This window comes from Tubulanus polymorphus, chromosome 1 (assembly GCF_964204645.1).
Source record: "Tubulanus polymorphus chromosome 1, tnTubPoly1.2, whole genome shotgun sequence".
Classification (NCBI taxonomy): domain Eukaryota; kingdom Metazoa; phylum Nemertea; class Palaeonemertea; order Tubulaniformes; family Tubulanidae; genus Tubulanus; species Tubulanus polymorphus.
The window spans coordinates 6608399-6630560 of NC_134025.1; the positions used below are offsets into that span (position 1 = coordinate 6608399).

Here is a 22162-nt window from a genome sequence, read left to right on the forward strand (position 1 = left end):
ATTTTCAATCACACTAAACGAACTTAAGCACAAAAAAATGCAACCCTCGTTTTGATGAAACAATCATCATGACTTGGCATTTTCGTTCAAATGTATCGAGTCATCAAATGTTCCGCAAGTCGTGTCAAAGATATCAGAAAACCTTGATTACGTGTATCATCACCAACCCACATGAGCAATTTGGCTTATTATTATTTGCTGTTTGTGGTGACGGTTCCGAACGGCAAGGGAAACATCATTTACGCGCATTAAAGTGATGATAACAAGTCCCTGGATATACTTATCATTTGTTTATTCTAATGCGATATTGTAATTTTTTTATTTTAATGATAGTAAATGAATGACGAAAAACTGAAATCCATTCAAATAAATCCGCCAGAATCAGATCAAACGTCAAAATCCTAGACAAGTATTTATACAAGTTAACTTATGCATTTTGTGTTTTAAAACTAAATCAGATTTCGCACTGAATTTTGTTGATATTTATTGATTACGAAAAAGAAAATCATTATTTCATATTTTCACCATTTCACGTGATTGTTTTAACTCAAAGTACTGTATTATTTACTCAAAATCATCTTTAACTTAGGTATTTAGATCATTTGATTTTATTCTGATATTTGCAAAGTTCCACTGCATTTTAGTTTAGATTCTGCTGTACACTGTTGGAATGAAAATCTGTGAAATAATTTTGTTCATAACTTCGAAATTAAATTCGGGCGTAAGATAACTTAGAAAATATTCGATATTTATGTTCAGAAAACTTACCCCTGTTCATCGTGTACGGTATTCATAACTTTCCGGTGGATACGGCAAGTCTCGGCCAGCGAGACCGAAATCACTGATAAACTACGGATAAACTGAACTAACAACTCTCAACTGTCCCTAGAAACTTCACGATCAGCGCATGCGCATTACGTACGCTTTTAAGTGAATCCTTGGAAGATGACATGAAACTTGAACCATCTCCCGTATAGCGATCGGAAAATCGACGCAGAATCACGTTTTCAGCCAATCATCGAGAATTCGTTTAATTTACTTCTTAGATACGTATTATAGGTTTAACGCTGTTTACTTATGGGCGTTAACGATATGATAAGATTACATTCATCCCGCCACCATTTACCATCAATTCATCCGAAGAAATGAGTCAGATTGATTTAAACCCGTGTCTGGGGGCGTGTTGATCAAAACCCACGTGTCGAAATGGAAAGTGTGTCGTGTGGTACGCGTATATTCGATTTTCCAAATCGTAAACATGAATATGTACATGTATATTTTAAGTTTTTCTAAAATTTCTCCGTGATCAAATATCTAAAAATTCTGCTTATCATTTGCGACTTTCCAGTTTTGAAAGGTAGTTAGTCGTTCAAAGGTCGACCCTGAATTAAAGCATAGATTCCTAAAAATTCACTCTTCAGCGGCGACTCTTCAATTCTCGCTTTCAAACTTACTTAACTTTGATTAGATGCCAAATTGCAGGAAATAGGGGCAAAACATTCGTCCGTTTTCACTCCAATACTCCAGAAGTTGTCCTTTTGTATAATTCAAAACTTGTGGTGCGGGGAAAGGAGTCCCTGGGCGCCCAACTAATTCATTTGTTTGTGAAAATCCAATCCTTCGGAGAAATGACTGTCTACAAGCCTGCTTATCCTCAATGAACGAAAGAAGCGAAGACTAAACAAGAATTTCAGAATGACAGACGACTTTGTTGCTAAGAATAAATGCATTGAACTACAAGAAATTTTATATATATTGCACAATTGACAACAATATAAAAAAGTCCCCATTATTTACAACTCTCAAACTTCAAATCAATTGTACATACAATATCGATACAGTAAATTCGAAATAATGATCAGACATACAGCGTAGTAAACTCGATATGTTTCTCAACTCATTGTAGAAATAATTAGCCGTTCTGGTCACTTCCCTGCTAGACAGGCGATCATGTACATTTGATTTCTAAGCAAATTACAAAGACGATGACATATCATACGCGTAGGATTTTCATTCTTAGAATTTTCAAAAGCGGTTTGAAGACAAACGGTCTCAAAGATTGTTGCTAGTAACCGATAGCGTGTATAGCGCCGATTAGTCGTGTACTCGGGTAATACGAGCCAACGCTTTTACTATGAACACTTCATATTTCAATACATCAGAATGCAACACATTACTTAGTATGATATTCAGCACTGCTCTTTACATTTCAAATATCATCCACATTAAACGGTCCTTTCAGCCGTTGATCGTATTACACTTACAAACCACAAGAGAATAACACTCCGTTCTAACTTATCGTTCGCTTTCCTTTTATGGCAAAAACTGATCACAAAATATCGGATCAATCAATTACTTAATTTACAAAAGACCTGCACATCGACACAAACACCGATACGAACAAACGCGGTTTTATGATAAAAATATATTTACAAACACAAGCACAAATATCAAATGTTCTGTATCAAATGCATACCCTACGAGATTTCCCTTCGCGTCGGAGAGACCGGCAATGAAACCGTCCTAAATCGCATTTTAAAAATAAATTCGATCAATACAAATCATCATCATCGTCTTCGCTGATTGTATATCTGACGGCTTTACGAGCCCGTCCTCCGGCGCGAGACGGAGCGGCTGCAGCAGCGGCGGCGAAATCTTCATCTTCATCATCACTACTCACAGCGGCAGCTCTCTTCTAGAAATAACAATCAATTGAGGTTTTAGATTTAGCATCTTTTATTCATCATCGGCAAAAATATCACCCATAAATGTTAAGTAGAAAGAAGGTTGCTATAATGTCCTGCGATTTACTGCCAAAACTGACCTTTGATTTTTTCGGCGCATAATCTTCTTCGTCGTCGTCTTCTTCACTATCGCTGATGACCTTCTTCTTTTTTGCTGGCTTTTTAGGTTTCGGGCTTTCGTCCGAATCGGCCTTCTTTTTACGCGGTTTTTTAGGCTCGGCCACTTTCTTAGCCCGCGGCTTTTTCGCAGCTGTAAAGAAATTTCAATTACATCAGAAATGAAGATACCCGGTATGCCAGTAAACGAACTAGTAGACACGGCATTTTTCTGCTTCTTAAGGCTTTGATTAATATTGCTGAGAAATGTTTACCTTTATCTTTATCGTTTGATGGGAGATCAGTGGAGAATAATGAATCGGCGTTTGGCTGAGAGTCTGGAACAACATCAATATCGTCGCCATCACCGTCATCAGGTTCCGGTGCCCCAAACATTGTTTTCAGAGATTGCTGTCCTTTACCGACTACTTTAGGTGAAAAGTAAGACAAGGGTGAATATCAAAATATGCCAGAGCAGTTACAAGAATATTTCTTAGGTGATTTACCTTTGCCTAGTTTTCGTTTTTTTGGTGGTTCACTCGTTTTAGAAGTGGTTTTTGTAGATTTTGCGGCCGGCTGTTTGCTGATGATATCGTCAAACGTTACTGGCTTATTAACCGATTCATCTTTTCTCAAACCAAAATCATCATCACTATCTTCTATTACCATGGCTGCATCTCCACCACCACCATCATCATGAGTCCCACTAAAATAGGAGAAAATAATTTCCAATAAACATATCACTTTTGGGTGGTACAAAATCTCTTTTTTGTCCAACTAAAGCCTTTACATACTTTCTACTGGGAAACAAATCATCATCACTAATCGCATCATTTGCTCCGTTATCTTCTGTTGTGGCTTGGCTTTCTTTGATGCCGTCGTTATCAATGAAATCATCATCATCATCATCGTCACCATTGTCATCATCATCTTCATCATCGTCAAAGTTGTATTTGATTTTAGACGCTGCCGCTCGCCGAACATTTGTATCTCGCGGAATTACCGGTCGTTCATCATCATCGTCATCGTCTATATCATCATCAGCATTACTATCATCACTTTCATCGCTCCATGGGTTTCTCCTCTTTTTACCTTTCTTTGGACTTTTTTTAGGAGCTGTAATAACGACAATTAACGGCTGATTACAAAACAGGGTTCATAGTCTACAGACCAACATTCTTAAATGTCACAGGTCATCAGCTCTGAAGCAGGGCCGTACTTAGCACCGGCCGTTACCCTATCTGCTCATGTCCTTTTTAAAAACTCTAAGTGAATTGAAACTTAGGGCAAACATGACTTTCTTACTGTTATGATGAATAATTTTTTTTTTCATCCAATAGAAATTTAATGTAGAATCCTCACTTAGGACAGACAAGCATTTCGTTATAGGCCGAACGGAGTTTTTGTTACATTGGCGTTTGACTTTAGGTAACGGCTCTTTTTAGGATTTCTCTGTCCCTCCAAACATTCAAATGCTATGTACAGCCCTGTGAAAGGTAACTAACTGTCAGGGGCCATCCATAAAAACTCAGTTGCTCAAAGCTTATAATCAGCACCAGCCATGTACTTAGGTACAAAAAATTAAAATGTTAATGATAAGTACCCTGGTACAAGTTTTATAGATAGCACCTAAGAATCAAAAAGAATACAATATAATTGATTAATTGAAAGAAAAGTAAAGAATTCCAACTCTGAAAATTAATTCATCATGCTCCCGACATTATACTCTAGTCCAGCATAATTGCTAGCACCAATTAAAACCATGTTATTACGTGATATAAGGTGAGTAGAATTGAACATCATGCAGCATGCACTGTTAGTTAATGATTACTCTGATCAAACATGATAATTAGTCTACGTACAGCCGGCTAAATCTTCTTTGTTCTTATTGGCAACTTCTGAAACTATGTTATAGACACTAGACAAACAAACAACAACGTACCATATATCAAATATCACCTCTCAATTAATGAGAGGATTGTGTTAAATTGCACACATCATGGTCAAAGCGCTCCACAAAAGCAAGGTCGAGAAAATGTGGTTTCTCCTTTAAGTAGAACTGGGTCATAACCGTTATTTGCCATTAACCTAAGAATATGTGTTGAATGAAGTTGAATCTGAGGAAAATGTCTTGCTCACTTGTCACAAATGCAACAAATTGCATTAGAATATTTTTCTAAGAATAACACTTTCTGGGGAAAAAAACATCTATCTTTCGTCTAACGTCGATAAAATAAAAATACTACTGCTTAACCGTCATGTCACGACTAGGGTTAGTGGATTTCTATCAGCCACAATAAAATTTGTTGCAATTCCTAACATATTCCCTACACTAGACCTCTAAACACTATGATCGATAATACACAGAAAAAGCAAAACTTCTGTATCAAATTTGAAGGTATCATGCAATGGTTCAATCATTAATGCTTACCACCGGCAGCTTTTGCTTTTTTGGGAGCGCGAGGTTTTTTCTCTTTTGTAGCCGCCGCTGGTTTTTTACTTTTCGCCGCGTTCTCTTTGGCTTCGTATTTCTCTGGACTCATTCCAATTCGTTCAGCTAATGGTTTCATATTATCGTCTTCACCTTCATTATCCAGGAAATCTAATAGTTTCTGTTGCAGAGGATCGTCTTTCTTCTGCGTTATACGACCGAAGAAATTCAAAGCTAATTATTGTTTAATAAATCTTCCACTCGGAAATTTCATTTCCCGTGCGGCCAGAATGGCTAGGAGTTTTTGTAATAAATGATTAATATCTGTAAATGGGTCATGTATTCTAAAGACCAATACTAATTTGTGAATACTTGGTTAATATTTCACTATAATTCTTAAGAGAATGAATGTACCTTGCGGCCTCTTCCGGTAGCAGATTCTTTTTTCTTGAGTATGTCGATAGCAGGCGCTACTCTGATACCGTGAGGCGACGGCTTGCATTGAACTGACAGACCTAATTTTCCACCCAGTTTACGACCTTTTCCCGCCGTTGCTTTGCTAAGTGCATTGACAGCCATTAAATCATCTTCGCGTTCTTTCTCTTCAATTTTCTAAACGAAGAATATAACAAAATCTTTATGCTTAGTCCATATAATTCAATCATACAACAGGAATTAATGAATTGAGCAAAATATAAGCTACTAACATCAAGTTCATCTCTGAAATTGGCGAGATCGTCTTTCCACAAATCTTTCGGCGTTTTTCGTCTCAATTTTGCTAACTCATCAGCCTATAAGACAAAAAGATCCAAAAGTTTTACATCAGTCAGACCTATCAAAGGGGGTATCCAAATTATAAAAGACCATTCAGTTCGAGGTACCTTGGCGTCTTTTTGTTTCAGAAGCTCCTCTTTCTTCTCACGACTGAGGCTCCACAAAGCCATACCTAGAATATAGTTATAATCTGGTCCACTTTCTTTCTCTTCTTGTTCATCTTCAATATTTTGGTTCTCCTCTATTGCCTGCAAGCATCATGCGGTAAACGATATATTTAGCCTGATAATCAAGTTGAAGATTCAACAGCTTTTTACAATAAAATACAATAAAAATGCCACACAACATAGAGATCCTCCCAAATCACTTGTACTGCTGGATTGACAGTGGTAGATTTAGAATATCTGACAATTTTTTATTTTTTATGAGAGTCTATAAAACCAAAGGACAACATTGAGACGCATTCATGCAAATCTAGTATTTACAATACACAAATATTTTACCCGTTGTTCCTCAGTCATCTAAAATTAACAACTTGATACAATTAATAACCAACTACACGTACATGCATTCCTATTCCATCTAGGTTCCTTGATCATTTCAAGCCATAAGAAGTTTGCACAATTGACTTATATCTTACCTGTAATTTGTTCTGTGCTTCCTTCCAGCTTTTAACCGGATCCGAATCGTACCCTCCCCTCACTAACATCTGAACCAATTCTTTCTTCGGTTTATTCTCTACAAAATAGAACGGGCCCTAAAACATCCTCAAATATCATCCGCCGAATAGAAAACGTATCATCCTATTTATGGTAGAGTGATGACACGATAATTGTTTCGTACCGATAGAGATCTTGCCATCAATTTTCTCAACGATGAATCGAGCCTGATTGTCTAATCTGAGCGATTCAGCGGCGAGCATCCCCTCGAGGTAAACTTTCCTACGTTCGTAATAGTCTAACCTCACGCCGTAGAACTCTTTCAAAATTTCCTCCGCGTTATTGTATCGACGAATGCAACCATTCGAATCAAACAAAACCTAAAACAAATTGGATCACACCGGCGTAAGCACAATGATACACAGGTTCACAAATTCTGTATATTCCCTATCGTAACGCACGTACCACAGAACTGAATGACATCTGTGACTGCAGTTTGAAGAATTTATGAAGTCCAAATGCTTCAGCTTCGCGCAGTTTTTCGGGGGTCAATTTGACGACAAATCTTACGGTAACATCGGTATGATATTCCTTATAATCACTAAAATAACAAACACAAAACAGAGTTAATATTCTCAGACATAGGTAGCTTGCATTATGGGTTCAGAATAACATATTTCAAACTTACGTTATTTGAACCGGGACTTTCTCAGATCCTTGTAACATTGGCTCCAAAACGGATTCTTTGTAATTCTGTATCCACGTTTTAACAGGTAATTCAGTAATTTCCACAGTTGTATCATCAATAATCGATATTTCTCCGCTGAATACGTATTTGCCTTCTTCGATTTCATCGATATCGCCTTTGAAATTCTTATACCACGGTTTCTGAGAAAGTAAATCACAACGAATAAGGACCATTGTTCTGTTGTAGCTCGTTTGCACAAGGGACTGAAATTTACCACATGGGTCAAGAATATCACAGCCATTTTAGAAATACACCACCCCTTTGTCCGCAGTAAATAGTGGACTATGAGCTTTTAGCACTGATGTTGTCTGTTATGTTGACTGGTCGCAGAATTCTCCAAAAACTCACTTTTCAATATACATAGTAACAGTTGTCCAATGGAGAAAGCCAGGTCATAGGACAACGTACCAGAACATTTCACCCAGTGTGATTTTGGTATTAGCTAAAAAGCTAACATCTTTAATATAATCTCTACACAGAGATTCAGGTTATTGTTCTTACATACCATATATTGTGGTTCTTCCCCATCCATCATTCTTAAGAGATTATCAACGATTTCACGTTGATTATAGTTTGGCATTTTAGTGCTCCAACCAGTACCGATTCCTTCAGCTCCATTCACTAATGCCATCGGTATTATAGGCACATAATAAACTGGCTCAATACGGACATTATCATCAAAGTTGTATTTATACATCGGGTCATCAAATGAATTGAACAGTAACTTAGTCGCTTTCCTGTCAAAATACACCACACTTTACTTAATGACGGATAAAACAATTAATTCGCATAGTCAGATCGAACGAAGCAACAATAACATACCCAAGCTGAGTGAAGATATATCTAGGACTTGCAGCGTCTTTGCCACCATGCAGACGTGTACCGAACTGACCGATCGGTTGTAATAGATTGATATTATTGCTTCCGATGAAATTCTGCGCCAAGTTTATTATCGTACCCATGAGTGCAGCCTACAATATATAATACATATACAAGGTGGAATCATCCGGCTATAACCTAATAACATGAATAGGTGCCTATCCACCAAAACTTCTGTGCATTGTTCTGCTAATTCACAAGAAGTAGACTTCTGAGGTATATTCCCCGTGGGAGCAGATGATCGTACATACCTCACCGTGGTGGTAAGCCGACATTTCAGCGACTGAACCGGCTAATTGAGCAACTTTCACTTCTCGTTTATCATTTCTCTTCAAACACGTGTATAGAACTTTCCTTTGACCAGGCTTCAAACCTTCAACATACAATCAGTGATTAACATTATCACGCATTGATAAAAACAGCAATCTCTTGATCATATCATATAAAGGACGTGATCGTTCGAGTAGTTGCACGTACCATCAACCATGCATGGGATTGAACGCTCATTATCCAGGTTACTAAACAGAATTAACTCTCTATTCACGAACTCATTATACGTGATTTGTTTCGTTTGCTTGCCGTATAAATACACTTCTGGAAGACCGAGTTCATTCCTTCTCTTTCTCTCTTCCATCCAATTCGTTAACCACTGTTTCCGGTCATCTGCCTTCTTCTTGCTGAAAGCCTGAAATTGTGAAATCAACTCCTGTTTGAAGATGGGCTATTTCAGAAAAAGATCTTCCGATCGAGATCTCAGTAATCGTACCAGTTCGATGCAGCTGTCATCCTCAGGTCCGGTATATCGGAATTTGATTCGATGACGTTCCATGTTTGTGAAATACTCCTTCGCCTCTTTAGACGTAGAAGTACCCAAACCTGGAATAGGGTAAGAATATATTCTAAATTACACGATATGACGAAGGACGATGTCGTTTTGCATCGATAGGAAAAAGAAATAAAACCTTTGTAGTACTTGATCTTGTATGAAAACCAGTTATCAGTTTCATCTTTCCATTCTTCAAATTCTGGCAAACTATAAAACGATCTTTCTTCTCTTCCTTTACTCGCCTGAATCAAACATATCAGTTCATATGATATTTCCATCAATTCAAATAACTAAGGAAATTTTAAAACAGGTGGATTTAGATCAATATACCTTCACGATGGGAGTGATGAATTCCTCTAAAAACGGCTGTTTAAGAAGACCGGGCCAGTTGTGATGTATGAAGTTGATCAGCAATCCTTTGATATGAGATCCGTCTTGATCCTGATCAGTCATTATCATCAGTTTACCGTACCTGAGAGTTTTTAGAGATTCCGGTGAATCGTATTTGTGTTTGTATTGTAACCCAAGAATTTTAATGAGATTTGTTATTTCGGCGTTTTCCATGATCTGAAATAGAACATTGTACAGTTTTTCATTGCAATATTTTCCTTTCAGCGCATCGGTGTGTAAAGCGGTGATAGACTTAGCTAGTAAACTGTACCACAGTGTATCAATATTATCTAGTGAAAGATGGCAGTGTCTGTCAAACACAGTAAAATATTAGTGACTAGCAACACACCACAGAGCAGTGTAGGTGCATTATAGCGGTATGCCTGTTATTCAACACACTGGGATGATATTTCTTAAGATTTTCAAAATATCTCCAGGACTTCAGGGTACTAATTAATTAGTCAGCAGTGAAAAGGTGAATCAAACAGAGGATTCTACTAACCTGTTTATGCGTGGCGTCTCGGACGTTGAGAACTTTTCCCTTCAACGGGAACACACCGTAGCGATCCCGCCCAATAACACTCAATCCAGCTACAGCTAACGTTTTAGCCGAGTCTCCTTCAGTAAGAATCAACGTACAGGCAGTAGAGTTCTTTGTACCGGCGTCATTAGCATCATCTAGTTTAGGCACGCCTTTCAGTTTGGAATGTTTAGAACTTGATAGCTTTTTGTTCATCTGAGCCTGAGCTTTGAACCTCATCCACTGCATAATACTCTCAACAATTCCACATTTGTTGGCCTACGACAGAAAATCATAAACTACGGTATCATCAAGATTCGCCTTATCTTACTTTGCAATAAGGACTTAAATGTGTAAGTTAAATGTAGCTAAATGAATATGGAAAATAATGGTTATACTTACAGCATTTATGAATTTATCACTCAGAGCACACTTTGAGCCAAAACTTTTAGCTTGAAGTGTCATGTTTTCTTTGGTTTGCGAATCGAATGTTGGATTCTCAATCAAACAGTTCACAAAAACCCACATGTGGCTCTTAACCTAAAATTCAATCAACATCAATTCCATCGCAATCGCATATATTTCGAACAATAAAAAAATCTGAATCAGTGGAATTTCTAACCTGGAATGGTTTTATGTTTATGTTGCCTTTGCCTCCTTTTTTCTTGACAACTTCTATCAATTTCGTAACAACTTGATCCGCCACATAATCGACATGTCGTCCTCCCTACGAACAATTCATAGACAGTTTAAAACGTCTTATCAGGATCGATGATGTCATTAATGGTAAAATGAGTAACTTGTTTGTCTTGCTTATGATGTTGATAAAATATTGTTCATACCTTAGTAGTTGCTATACTATTTACGAAGCTACATTGTTGAAAGCCTTTCTCGCTCATAGTGACTGCCACCTCCCAACGAGGGCTTACTTCTTCATAAACAACCTTCAGCGGTTCATTATTTTCATCAACTTTATCTTTGACGAACAAATCGACGTAATCTTTGAAACCTTTAATCTGCAAGAGATGACACACATTTCAGAACTATTGAAACGTAGTAACATCGATATGCTCACTTTGAAAATATTCCGAACGTACCGGTAGTTTCTTGCCATTCAAGAAGACCTTCACCCCTTTAGACGCAGCTGCTATATCGTAAGCTCTACGCGTGAATATATCGACAATGTCTCGATTTAACGTATCCATTTTAAACTTCGCTAGATCTGGATAAAACGTCACACAAGTGAAATCATCAGCTTTTGCATCATTAATCTTGGGTTCCGTAGTTTTTGTCATGTTCGTCGTCCAAGTCTGAAAATGAACCAAATCAATAGCAAGAGTAGAAACATACCAGGGTAGCGCCACTTTCCACCCATTTACAAATATCCCAATGAGTTTTCCCTAATATTTCTATGTGATTACATAAAATTCCCTGAATGAATCAGAGAAATCTCTAGGTTAAAAAATGTTACAATTCATTCATTTTTCAGTGAATCATGTTCTGATTAAGAAACACGCGGTAAATACAATTATCCGAATTCCTGAGATTTCCAGGTCATTGGTAAAGTTTGTCAAATTCCCTAAGATTTCCCAGATTTTTTTCTAGATTTTCTGATTACTTGAGTTTTCCAGGTCCGAAAGTTAAGTATCAATCACCAGATTTAACTGCCTGTGAATATTTCTTAACGAAAGACACACATTCGGAACCTATATAGGAATTAATTTACCTGTTTAAACGATTTATGATATTCTCCACTCGACGTTTCTACTATAAACTTAGTACTGAATATATTGCACAGTTTAGCTCCGAAGCCATTTCGCCCACCGGTTACTTTCTTCTGCGTGTCATCGTAGTTACTGGACGTTAACAGATGACCGAAGATCATCGATGGTACATACATATTCTCAGTTTTGTGCATAACTACTGGAATTCCTTTACCGTTGTTCCAGATTTTGATCTTACATTCATCGCTAAAAAGAAACAAACAACGCGCAAATTGTCAAATACCGTATAACATATATACATCAATACAATTTTCGTTATTTAAGAATAGAATGACTTCATAAATCTAAAATATTTTACTTACGGTACAATGTCGATTTTGATGCAGTTCATTTTCGGGTCGCGTTGCTTGTTATCCGCGGAATTTACTGAAATACCCGAAGAGCTCAATGAAATCTTGTATAAATAAGTAACTATTCACCCCACATTATCCGGTATATTCATGTCTACTCACCTAAGATTTCATCAAAGATTTTGTAGAGACCAGGAACGAAGGTAACCTCTCTTTGCACCATTGTATTTGTTTCGGAATCCATTGTCCACATTGCCTGTAATAGAATACAAAATTAGTCAAACAAGGTCCTTAATGTCGGTAGATGAATTGATACAAGTAAAATCATTTAGATAAGGAAAGTCGCGTTTTGCCCTACCTGTGTGACTGTCTCAACTGATCCTATGTATGAATCAGGACGCAACAAAATATGTTCCAATTGACTCTTCTTCTGATAAATTCTTTCCACAGATAAACGTTTCTTGCTTCCATCAGTGGCATGGACCACCTCAGAGTTCTCTTTTGTAGTCTTTTTGGCAAACATGCTCTGCAAATGTAGCAATACAAGGTACCATTGATTAAAATCAATCGATAATATTAAGGATCATTAATCCATCATGAAATCAATATAATTTTCCATTGATTTGATTTGAATCATGATAATATTCATTGTAGTGATCGATTGATAATGATATGAAAAGAAAGCGAATTTTTAGGGTTCTACCGTGATCGATCCATCGCCGTTTGTGGATGCCATTCTTTGTGAGACTAAAACCCACTGTGTGGGTACCGATCGCAAATTCACAAAACCGGGTTTTGAAAACAAGAAGTATGAGGAAAACTGTTTTAAGAAAGATATTTTGGCAACCCGGGCTTTCAGAGCTGCACTTCCGTTTGAGTTTATGTCGACCAATAAGAATGAAGCCGCGGGATTCGGATGAAAATGGATTTTTTTATCGGGTGACATCGCGACCTGTATGCAAGTTTTGGGGATAATTTTAGAATATTTAACTAACCAGCCACTCTTCATCCATTCTTATGTTTGTTGTTGCACGATTTAGTAATCTAAATGCATAATATTTATCAAAACTGCAAAATTCGTCTACAGTTTCCGCGCTTGAATGGTTTACCGATTCCGTCCGGTGCTGCCCCCATAACCGGAGTCGGAGATGGAGCAATATTCAATGGAGCGTGGACAATTACTCAGATCTTGATCTGATCTTGAAATAAATCCGAAAAAAGAAAATTTGATATTTTGATGTATTTTACATAATTTTAAGTCCATATAATTCTGGGAATGAGTAATTCCAATAATTGAATAGGTCCAGAAATAACTTTTGGAAAAAAGCCATTTTAAGACGCTTCTTTTTATTTAGTAGCTTTTCGCAAACTTTTCTTTGCAGCACATTCAACTATTGCGATGAATTACCGATTTGGTAATTATTTTTGATTGACAGCTGATAATTGATAAATCGATTGTCAATTACTCGATCGTTTATTGTCACGTGATTTATGGGTGCAATATGGCGGAGAAAAGATTAACGGGAAAAAACTGCGCAAGAAAAACCAACGTATTTCCAAGATGAGAACTCCTACTCGCGCGTTAAGTATCAGAAAATAATTGTGATGTGGGTCGATGAATTGAAAGACCGAATACATGGCTCAAATGAGGCGATCTTCTACTATTCCTCGCCTATCGTTAATACTCTATTGGTTATGCGCTGTTTCTGCCTGCGTTTTTATATGCGGTAATGTTTTGTTGTTGTCGCCGGCGTTTAAACCCGGGGATGCGTCATTAGACCCTGCGTTAGTTAATATAAACGATGGCAACTTATATCATCGACTCCGTCGATTGATGGACATATCGGCCGATCAGCTGCACCCGAATTTTAGTCTTTCAACGGTTCCGACCGGAGGAGCGAATTTGCTGCCTCGAATGCTCGACTGCGACGATTTGAAGGATATACGAAATCGAACATTTGTCGCATCTGGATGGACGAAAGCCGTTTATAAAGCTAAATACAATGGACACGATGTAGCGGTCAAACTGGTCGATGTCAGCGGACATGATATGTTGACTTGTATGCAAAATGGAAAAATAGCGTATTTCGAATGCTACGCGAGAGCAGCCCAAAAGATTATCAAAGAGATTTTGCTTCTGCAAGGACTTGCTCACAGAAATGTTCTTCAGGTACATAGTGTAGTAAAATATAGTGGAAATGATCTGGACCTAGAACTTAGGCTTTCTAGTACAGTCAAGTGATTTGGGATTTTAGTGGTATATTATAACTTTTGACTTGTTCCTAGATGATACAGATGATCCAATCTAGAAAAACTAGAAAAAATGTGCAGTCATGCATGGTGACAGTGACCTGTTTAATCATCTACCGAGAAAATAAACATGCTATTATCCTAATGTCTTAGGTCATACAAGATTTTAACTAAAAATTGATTATCCAAAAATTGAAAAAAACAGATTAGTAACCAATGTATCCTTTTCTGCAATACACTGAAGTGGAATATACTTAAAACATTTGGCTAGTTTAAGAGACCCACATTCAACTGATACAGATTAATTTGAAGTTTGGGAATATTTGATACAAAAACTGTGAAATTATCTTTCATTTCAGGTTTATGGATTTTGTGTGCCCAATGGTTTGCAAGATGGGGTTGCTGAACATCCTGTGGCAATGGTTTCGGAACTGGGTGAATCTGTCGATATAATAAAACTGCTACAACTTTCCTGGGAAGACCGACTCAGAGTAAGTTTGTCCATTGTTTGGTTTATAGAATGGTCCCAGTAGGGATCTACAGTTACAGGATAGCTTTCCACGGATATACTGCAGCGTCCTGTAACTTGCTCAGGTTTCGTGCAACATAAGTCGTTTGTTGGGGATTGAATTCTGGCAATATTGACCGGCGAAATTCCAAAATATCATGTCATGCTCATAATTACATCTGGTCCTTATGTTAAAAAAAGTAGTTTTACCGCTATTAAAACCTTCAGTAGATATAAAAAACAAATGTTGTTGAATTTGATTGCGCATTGACTCCATCCACTCTACTTGTCAATCAGCCGGGTATGATGAGAAATGTATCATCATTCATGCCTCTGAATAAATGAAATCAGGTCAAACCATCTATGACTTGGCCTTCCTATGAAAAATCTCTTATATAATCCTTTTCTTTCTTATTTTTGTATTTCATCGATATTTTGGAGTACATACCTCATTGGTATTAAAATTGACCATAAAAATTGTGTAGTGTGAATAAACGATATCAATTTTAAATTGGCTTTACACACTGGTTCAGATTTAAGATTCCTCCAAAAATGCCTCTTACTGAATCTTGAATCAGAAAAGAAGTCAATGGGAAAAGCTTTCTGATAAAAACTGAAAATATTTGATAGATAAGAAAAATGATTGGTCATGTTTGTAAGATCAATTGTATTTGTTCTATTACACAGGTGTGTATGGGATTAACGAAGTTGATTCACTATTTGTCACATTCCCCGTACGGTTCCCTTTCTATGAATGATTTTCGAAGACAGCAATTTATCCTTGCTAAGGATGGAGAAATCAAACTCACCGATCTCGACGATATCGGATTCGAAGAGCCTCGATGTGAAACTAACTACGACTGTCAAACACACTTTTCATCGGCTAATTTTACTCTCAGGTAAGGGCTACCAGTCGCTGTCCCAAATCTAAACTATGATTGATTACTGATTAGAATAGATCATATGGCATATCAAGCTGTCTTCTAATTCTGATTAAAGAAAAGTTCTTGTTTTCTCCACACTTGGAAGGTTTCTAGAAATAACTATGAGTTAGATAAGTTAAATGTGGCAACTGAATACATGTGTCCTGAGTGAAACCTGCCAGGTTTTTACCATCAGCCAAGCACCTGCTGGCCAGACAGGCAGACAGAGATTTATTACTCAGACCTTGGAGGTGGAATAGATCTACCTGCTCATGCATACTTTCAGCTGTTGCGTTGCAGAGTTTCACTGTGAATCGAATTCTGTGATATGAATTACAAACCCATTTATTCTTCTATCCTGTAGGGTTCCCTGTGTTGACAACCGTTGTCAAGGTTTCAATGAAAAGAAGAATATATTCAATGCGGCTCGTCATTTCACGACGTTTCTCCTACCGCATGGAGCTCCTAGAATACTGCGCCCGATGACCGATGACATAGTGAACAGTTACAGCAATGTTACTGTGGATTCGGCTGTGTTATTAGCTAAGATGGAAAATATTGTTCGTTTGTATCAGAAAGGATGGCATCTGAATAAGTCCAAACTCTACAGAAGTAAAACTGGTAAGTTGTTATCATGGAATCTGTGCTTATTCTGCATTCCACTTTGTAAATTATACGCCTTATATTTTGTACATAATATCATCTTTGGTTTAATTTGTAGAATATGTAAAGTTTGAGAAAAGTGATTTCCCGGGTTTGTTCGATTATCGCTGTCGATTTTCTCTCTCTGGCAACGGTTGTACAGTATCAGTGTTCGATCAAAGAGAAGCTGAAGATATCTGCAACCTTGACAACAACTGTCAGGGCTTTGTCGTTTCATCAAAGAAAACATGGACAGGTAAATTTCATTATGCTTTTATTTACACTCAAATTCTGTCCAACTAATATGCAAAGAACATCCAACAATTTAGATTAGTTTTCTTTCTCATGTTGTTTTAAGATATTAATCAACCCATGATTTTATTTCTAGGCCGTAAAATTATCCATTTGAAAAATGGTGCTGGAAGAATATCAAAAGATGCTAGTTTGACTTTGTTTTTGAAGCCGGGGATTAAAGTTCGACGACACAGCCGATGAATTTAATGCTGATATTGGATCTTCCCTTAAGCACCGGACACTTGCCAGCAAATATTCGCCCGACTGAATTTGGCTAGTCTGTCCAGTATTGCGTTTGCCTGATTAAAAAATGTGAGAAATCTTCAGGAAATATTGCAAAAGTCACAAATTAAGTCATGGCAATAAATCCAAAGACTGGATTTTTAGGTCTAGATCTTAGTCTGGGCGCCGGTACTTGCTCTAGCTCTCCAAAGATGGTCTCTAAGAAGACCGGTTATAGATCTAAACCGTGGTTATGAATATTTGCAGCTAAAAGCAATAAACATGTCATAAGCAATAAGAAAATACTATATTAAATCAATGACATTTGCATTTTTATAGAGTTTTAGAAATGTTTCTAGGGTTTTAACTATTTAAGCTGTATTGAAGCATTTTCATGACAATTACATGTATATGTATGTATGGGTATATCTATTGTAATGTAGTGGAGGGCTTCCTTTTCATCTGGGTAAAAACAGTTGAGTTATTTTTAAAGAATCCACCCAGGAAGACCTGTCCTATTGCTTGTGCCACATTTATGATTTCCTCGGGCGTTTTACATTAGTGGCTTCAACCTTCCATTCCTTAATTAATTAATTAATTTAAACAGGGTAATTGATATTACTTTTATTTCAAAAAGAATATTGTTTGCTTCCAATTCCATTTTGGAGGAAACAGGGTAAAACATGTACTTCGTGACTCTTATTTACACTTTGTGGCGGGAAGTTTTCAAAAATTAAACATTGTTGACTGCTAACCCCAAGAAAATCTCAACAAGTTTTAGATGTTATTCTGACAGAAACGTGTTGCGGTTGAAAGGTGTTACGATAAGTCATTGAGTGAAGAGTGATAAATTTTATGTGGCTTAAAAATAACTGACACAATTATTAATGTCTCCAATTAAATGAACAGGGTAAATAAGTATATACTGTGTCAGAACCAGATACACATTTGATACCATATTATCATTGATACTACAGGGTCTTGTTAATGTATAAATATATATAACCAAAACTGAATCATGGCTTACAGAACAAAGTAAATTCTGCATTCATATTTTTTGTACGTATTTTTTATTAATTTTTTTTTGTGGCAAAGAAACACGCATTCTGCAGGTTCTAGAAGTTTTGCCAATATATCTCACTATGATCAGTGTGTACTGTTCTTTTCTTAACTTTTCATATGCAAATTTGATTAACCCTTTCCATCGCGGACATTGTAGTTGCGTAACGAAAAAATGGTTACTTAAAGTCATGCCCCGCAAGAGCTGATAGATAACAACCTCTGATGAACTTTATTGCCTAGATATTGTGTAAATAGCAAAACTCATTGTGTGCTAACTGTTCTTAACATGCTGATATATACATGTACTATAGGATTTACGATTTGTTGATAGTTTACTATTTTACTTATTGATGGCGAAGGCAGTAGTGCTTCGTGGACCAAGTGGCTTGTAGGTTTTTACGATTTTCAAATCAACAATAGATTCAACTGTTGTTATTGTTAGGTGTATTTTTTCTATGCACTTTATAGATCAGGGTAACTTTTTAATTGTGTTCCAAGCTTCCTGTGTAACAATTTTTTGAATACTGCGATATGGCTTACATGGATAACCTAAAGAATTTCGATTTGTGAGATTCAAGTGAAATTTTGTAGATTTTCTCACAACTGACATGTTTTAGTCAGCAAATGGGGATATCGATTTTGATCAAATTGAGACACTAATTACAGTCCACAAAAATATCCACAGAATACACATTAAAAACCAGATGATCCAATTTCATTGTATTCCAAATTATTTCTCGTGAATGATAAATTGAACTTTGACGACTGTGAACTTGATGGAACTGCAGGATTCAACTATAATCATTCAAATTTGATGCTACTATTGTTTCATTGACTTCATGTATTATTTTTCTTTAAGAGATCTGAAGGTTATTTAAACTTCTTGTATATATTACGAACAATGTGCTGCCTAATTATAAATACCTTTTTAAAAGTTGTGGTAAAAATATAGTTATTTTAACTCTTTTATTTAAAATAAAATACATGAAATATGAATAGGAAATGCATTGTTGTTGTTAGTTTAAAGGCATGAATTATTCTAGAGGACATCATTGATTAGATAAATACCCAGTCTAATTCTCATGTTCATTGCCGCATTCATTCTTCCCAGCTGCTTTTAACTACAAGTTATCTTTTTTTATCAGATTTATTTCAAAATTGTTGCCCTAGAACCTCCATGGAAATCCTGCAGCTGTATTTGAAAATGGAATTTTATACCCGCTGTGTTTACTATTGTAGGTTAAACCAGTTGTAGAACAGAATTCTCAAAAGGAAAGAACTTTGGAGCACATCTTCAGGGTGCCTCAGTACACTAAGTGCAGCCACTGTGTTCAAGTTTGGGGATCTTTCATAGAATGAGGCATCTCATCAAGTAAAGCATCATGGTGTAACTCATTACAAATGGTGTTGCTGGCAGTCACGCGAGAGCTGTGATAGGTCAAAGCTTTAAGCATTTGTAACATTTTTCCATATCACTGTATCATATTTAGCTGCTAGAACCCGACAAAAGCAATTGAATGCTAAATTACCATATTTTTTTTATTTTACAAAATATTAAATGCACTGATTTTCTTTCCATTACATCAAAGTCATCAAAACTTTTTATCTTATTGCCATATTATGGACAGTGAAGATTGCCTCTCCATCCGATCCACATAGTAATGTATTGGCTGTGATATCTATTGTGTTTATAGACATAGTGTTCCCGGGAATTACATCAGTAATTTCAACTCTATGTTTCGAAGCGTCCGATCCCAACCATGGGTTAGCACTGGCGGTAGTAGATGGTTCTTCAGTTGAAGTAGCATTACGCGATGTAAATATGGAACCTGTGAATTTCAAAATATGCACCGTAAGATTCACTTATGATCAAAATAATAGAGTTGCCATCTGATGATGGAGCTGATTAGGCTTTATGCTAGTTATAGTTGAATAGAAATGTAGTACATGTACCTCCATACTGTGATTTGTTATTATTGACAGCTGTTCCATCCCAGTGCCATACTGTACCATCTTCAGAGCACGTAAACAGATTGTCTGGACTTGTCGGATGAAAACGAACTTCCCACACTGAAACATCATACAAAACAGTTTTGGAAACTTTGTAAACCGAATCTATGGAAGAAAGTCTAATCAAATCTTACTCGTTGAGGAATGAGCATCCATCAGGGTGACAGGGAATTTATCTTGCCTCATATCCCATATACATAATCCACCATCCATAGCTCCTGTTGCGACTACATGCGGTTGAGTTGGGTGTTTATCTACGCAGTGTAGAGGAACCCTCTCTCCAGTCCTATAAAATAAAGCTATATTTGCTTAAAAACATCTCGTTAACATCTCGCGGCTATTATTTTCAGACACCAAATAAACTTACATCAGAAAAATTCTGGTGGGTTCATCTTTATTCTGGCGTATATCCCAAACTTTCAACTGTCCAATAGAGTTCACTGTCACTACTTCATTTTGTTTGAGAAATGTGGCTGCATTCTGTGTACAACCATCGGCCTTTTCTATAAATATGAATTGAAACATTAATCGTTCAACTCATTCGTTGTGCTACCAGTGACCGGTATATACACACCTATAATCCTAGCAGGTACTTTACAATTGATATCTATAATGTTCAATCTTCCATCCTCTCCACAAGTTACTATCGTATTATCACCCTTCGTTGCTAAACATGTACATGGACATACATTGTTGCCATAATGATAGTGAATTCTATCCCAAGATTGTTGACAAGAAATCGCCTACAAGAAAACCAATGTGTAAAAATAAACAGAATTGGAATCTAAGAATCTTGTCTTCATGGCTTGTGGGGATGTGTTTGGCTCACAACCGAGAGGGTGGGTGTGGATAATAGGCCTACTCGTCTTACAAGGGTTTGTAAGTGATAGATAGATAGATAGGTAAAATGTCTGAATAATAGAACTTACTTGCGGATTTGTATTGTGTTTAAACAGATGAAGTGATCCAGTTGATGAGGAGGTAACAATAAGTTCAGCATTCAAATACTAGAATATAGATTGTTAATCCAGAAATCATTGATAATTTCGATAATATAGCTTCATATAAATAGATGCTTTGACTTACAGCTAGATCCATAATATCACCATCGTGTATAGCGTTGCACAGTAATTGTGGTTCATTTTCGGGTATATCCGTTTTTAATCCTTGATTAGCCATCCATGTTCTGTATCCATCAGTGTTAGTCGTCCAAACACTGACTTGATTTCGCTATATACAAGAATAATGAAAAATTTCAATGGCTAAAACCTGTTACCACAGTGCCCCCTCTAGTATTATTGTATTTCCAGTGCCTAGCTGTTGTTTCCAAACGCAGATTGTTCTACTAGTAGAGTCTAACATAACACTAGAGAACTGTTGCCGTTGGAAGAGAGGGTTACCTACGGGTCTTCCCTATTACCGAGATGACGTAATTTACCGAGATCTCGGTTCATCTCGGTAAAATACGTCGTCATCTCGGTAAGGAGGACCGGGGTTACCTACTTACTACACTGTAACTTACGTTACAATGTGTTCAAACAAATTTACCTTGTCATCCCAGGATCCAGTGGTGAATGTATCTGACTGCTGGAAACTGTCATCAGTTGAAGATTTCCATCTTATTTTACTGATTTTTCGAGAAACAAATTTAGTTATTACTTCAGTCATGATTTCATTTGATTTTAGTTCGAGCCAACCACCTTGACCAATAATTGTACTAAATATCGCCGAAAAACGTTGGATAAATGTATAGAATAAAACACGGAATGGGATTGTGGAATAGTACGGTACTCAAATGCGGCCGCGCACCGAGTACGAAATAAATACTAGCCTGACTTGTTTTGTTAGTTGAAATGCTAAAAATAACAAATTCTACTTTGAAATATTCTTTCCATACCGGATTGGGTCACATAGACCTTGGAGGATTACTCCAAGCGAAGACACCTAATTATTCTAGAAATTTATGAATTAATCTAGAGCGATCTGTGGTCCGACCCTTACCCAATCGAAAGCTGAGGCCTCGGTCGGGACCGCGATGAGCAAATATAAGGAAAATGCCGATATCGAAAAAGCTGATGAAGAAAAGGTGAGTTAATGCTACCGGGAATAC

General features: G+C 36.9%; 3 protein-coding genes across 5 annotated transcripts; 1 reads left to right on the forward strand and 2 right to left on the reverse strand.

The window, feature by feature from the left end:
- Positions 1-1702: 1702 nt before the first annotated feature.
- Positions 1703-13001, reverse strand: LOC141898158 (DNA topoisomerase 2-alpha-like). Of its 3 annotated transcripts, none has more exons than XM_074784001.1 (31): positions 12845-13001; positions 12500-12667; positions 12304-12397; positions 12154-12217; positions 11794-12037; positions 11165-11377; positions 10910-11083; positions 10690-10794; positions 10470-10607; positions 10050-10346; positions 9488-9724; positions 9294-9399; positions 9098-9207; positions 8809-9016; positions 8583-8704; positions 8275-8423; positions 7958-8189; positions 7393-7592; positions 7170-7305; positions 6889-7084; positions 6686-6783; positions 6153-6293; positions 5979-6062; positions 5686-5883; positions 5272-5476; positions 4703-4744; positions 3635-3956; positions 3347-3546; positions 3116-3265; positions 2825-2994; positions 1703-2695 (listed from the first exon to the last, which is right to left on the reverse strand). In XM_074784001.1, the coding sequence occupies exons 1-31, from the start codon at positions 12875-12877 to the stop codon at positions 2552-2554; spliced, it is 4980 nt and encodes a 1659-aa protein (XP_074640102.1). In that variant the 5' UTR covers positions 12878-13001; the 3' UTR covers positions 1703-2551. The 3 variants fall into 3 exon arrangements, with proteins under 3 accessions (XP_074640102.1, XP_074640100.1, XP_074640103.1); XM_074783999.1 differs by having other exon boundaries at positions 3116-3268; XM_074784002.1 differs by lacking the exon at positions 4703-4744 and having other exon boundaries at positions 3116-3268.
- A 696-nt stretch (positions 13002-13697) lies between these two features.
- On the forward strand, positions 13698-18961 carry LOC141898159 (extracellular tyrosine-protein kinase PKDCC-like). The gene is made up of 6 exons (XM_074784003.1): positions 13698-14311; positions 14751-14882; positions 15587-15798; positions 16187-16443; positions 16544-16720; positions 16853-18961. Exons 1-6 carry the CDS (start codon positions 13778-13780, stop codon positions 16957-16959), a joined length of 1419 nt encoding a protein of 472 aa, XP_074640104.1. The 5' UTR covers positions 13698-13777; the 3' UTR covers positions 16960-18961.
- Positions 18962-19606: 645 nt separating this feature from the next.
- LOC141915169 (nucleoporin Nup43-like) lies at positions 19607-21743 on the reverse strand. The gene is made up of 8 exons (XM_074806592.1): positions 21601-21743; positions 21139-21282; positions 20982-21059; positions 20627-20795; positions 20420-20555; positions 20187-20338; positions 19996-20112; positions 19607-19871 (listed from the first exon to the last, which is right to left on the reverse strand). Exons 1-8 carry the CDS (start codon positions 21718-21720, stop codon positions 19645-19647), a joined length of 1143 nt encoding a protein of 380 aa, XP_074662693.1. The 5' UTR covers positions 21721-21743; the 3' UTR covers positions 19607-19644.
- Between the last annotated feature and the right edge of the window lie 419 nt (positions 21744-22162).

What these genes read in the sequence shown, in the direction of transcription:
- LOC141898158 (XM_074783999.1), bottom strand. Translation starts at nt 12,877, where the DNA reads ATGGCATCCACAAACGGCGATGGATCGATCACG. An exon ending in TGAATGGCAAGAAACTACCG is followed by an intron (nt 11,084 to 11,164) that starts GTACGTTCGGAA and finishes CATCTCTTGCAG; the next exon opens with ATTAAAGGTTTCAAAGATTA. An exon ending in AGATGTCATTCAGTTCTGTG is followed by an intron (nt 7,085 to 7,169) that starts GTACGTGCGTTA and finishes AATTTGTTTTAG; the next exon opens with GTTTTGTTTGATTCGAATGG.
- LOC141898159 (XM_074784003.1), top strand. Translation starts at nt 13,778, where the DNA reads ATGGCTCAAATGAGGCGATCTTCTACTATTCCTCGCCTATCGTTAATA. An exon ending in CCTGGGAAGACCGACTCAGA is followed by an intron (nt 14,883 to 15,586) that starts GTAAGTTTGTCC and finishes TCTATTACACAG; the next exon opens with GTGTGTATGGGATTAACGAA. An exon ending in ATCAAAGAAAACATGGACAG is followed by an intron (nt 16,721 to 16,852) that starts GTAAATTTCATT and finishes TTTTATTTCTAG; the next exon opens with GCCGTAAAATTATCCATTTG.
- LOC141915169 (XM_074806592.1), bottom strand. Translation starts at nt 21,720, where the DNA reads ATGACTGAAGTAATAACTAAATTTGTTTCTCGAAAAATCAGTAAAATA. An exon ending in AGTACCTGCTAGGATTATAG is followed by an intron (nt 20,556 to 20,626) that starts GTGTGTATATAC and finishes TCATATTTATAG; the next exon opens with AAAAGGCCGATGGTTGTACA. An exon ending in CCCACCAGAATTTTTCTGAT is followed by an intron (nt 20,339 to 20,419) that starts GTAAGTTTATTT and finishes TTTATTTTATAG; the next exon opens with GACTGGAGAGAGGGTTCCTC.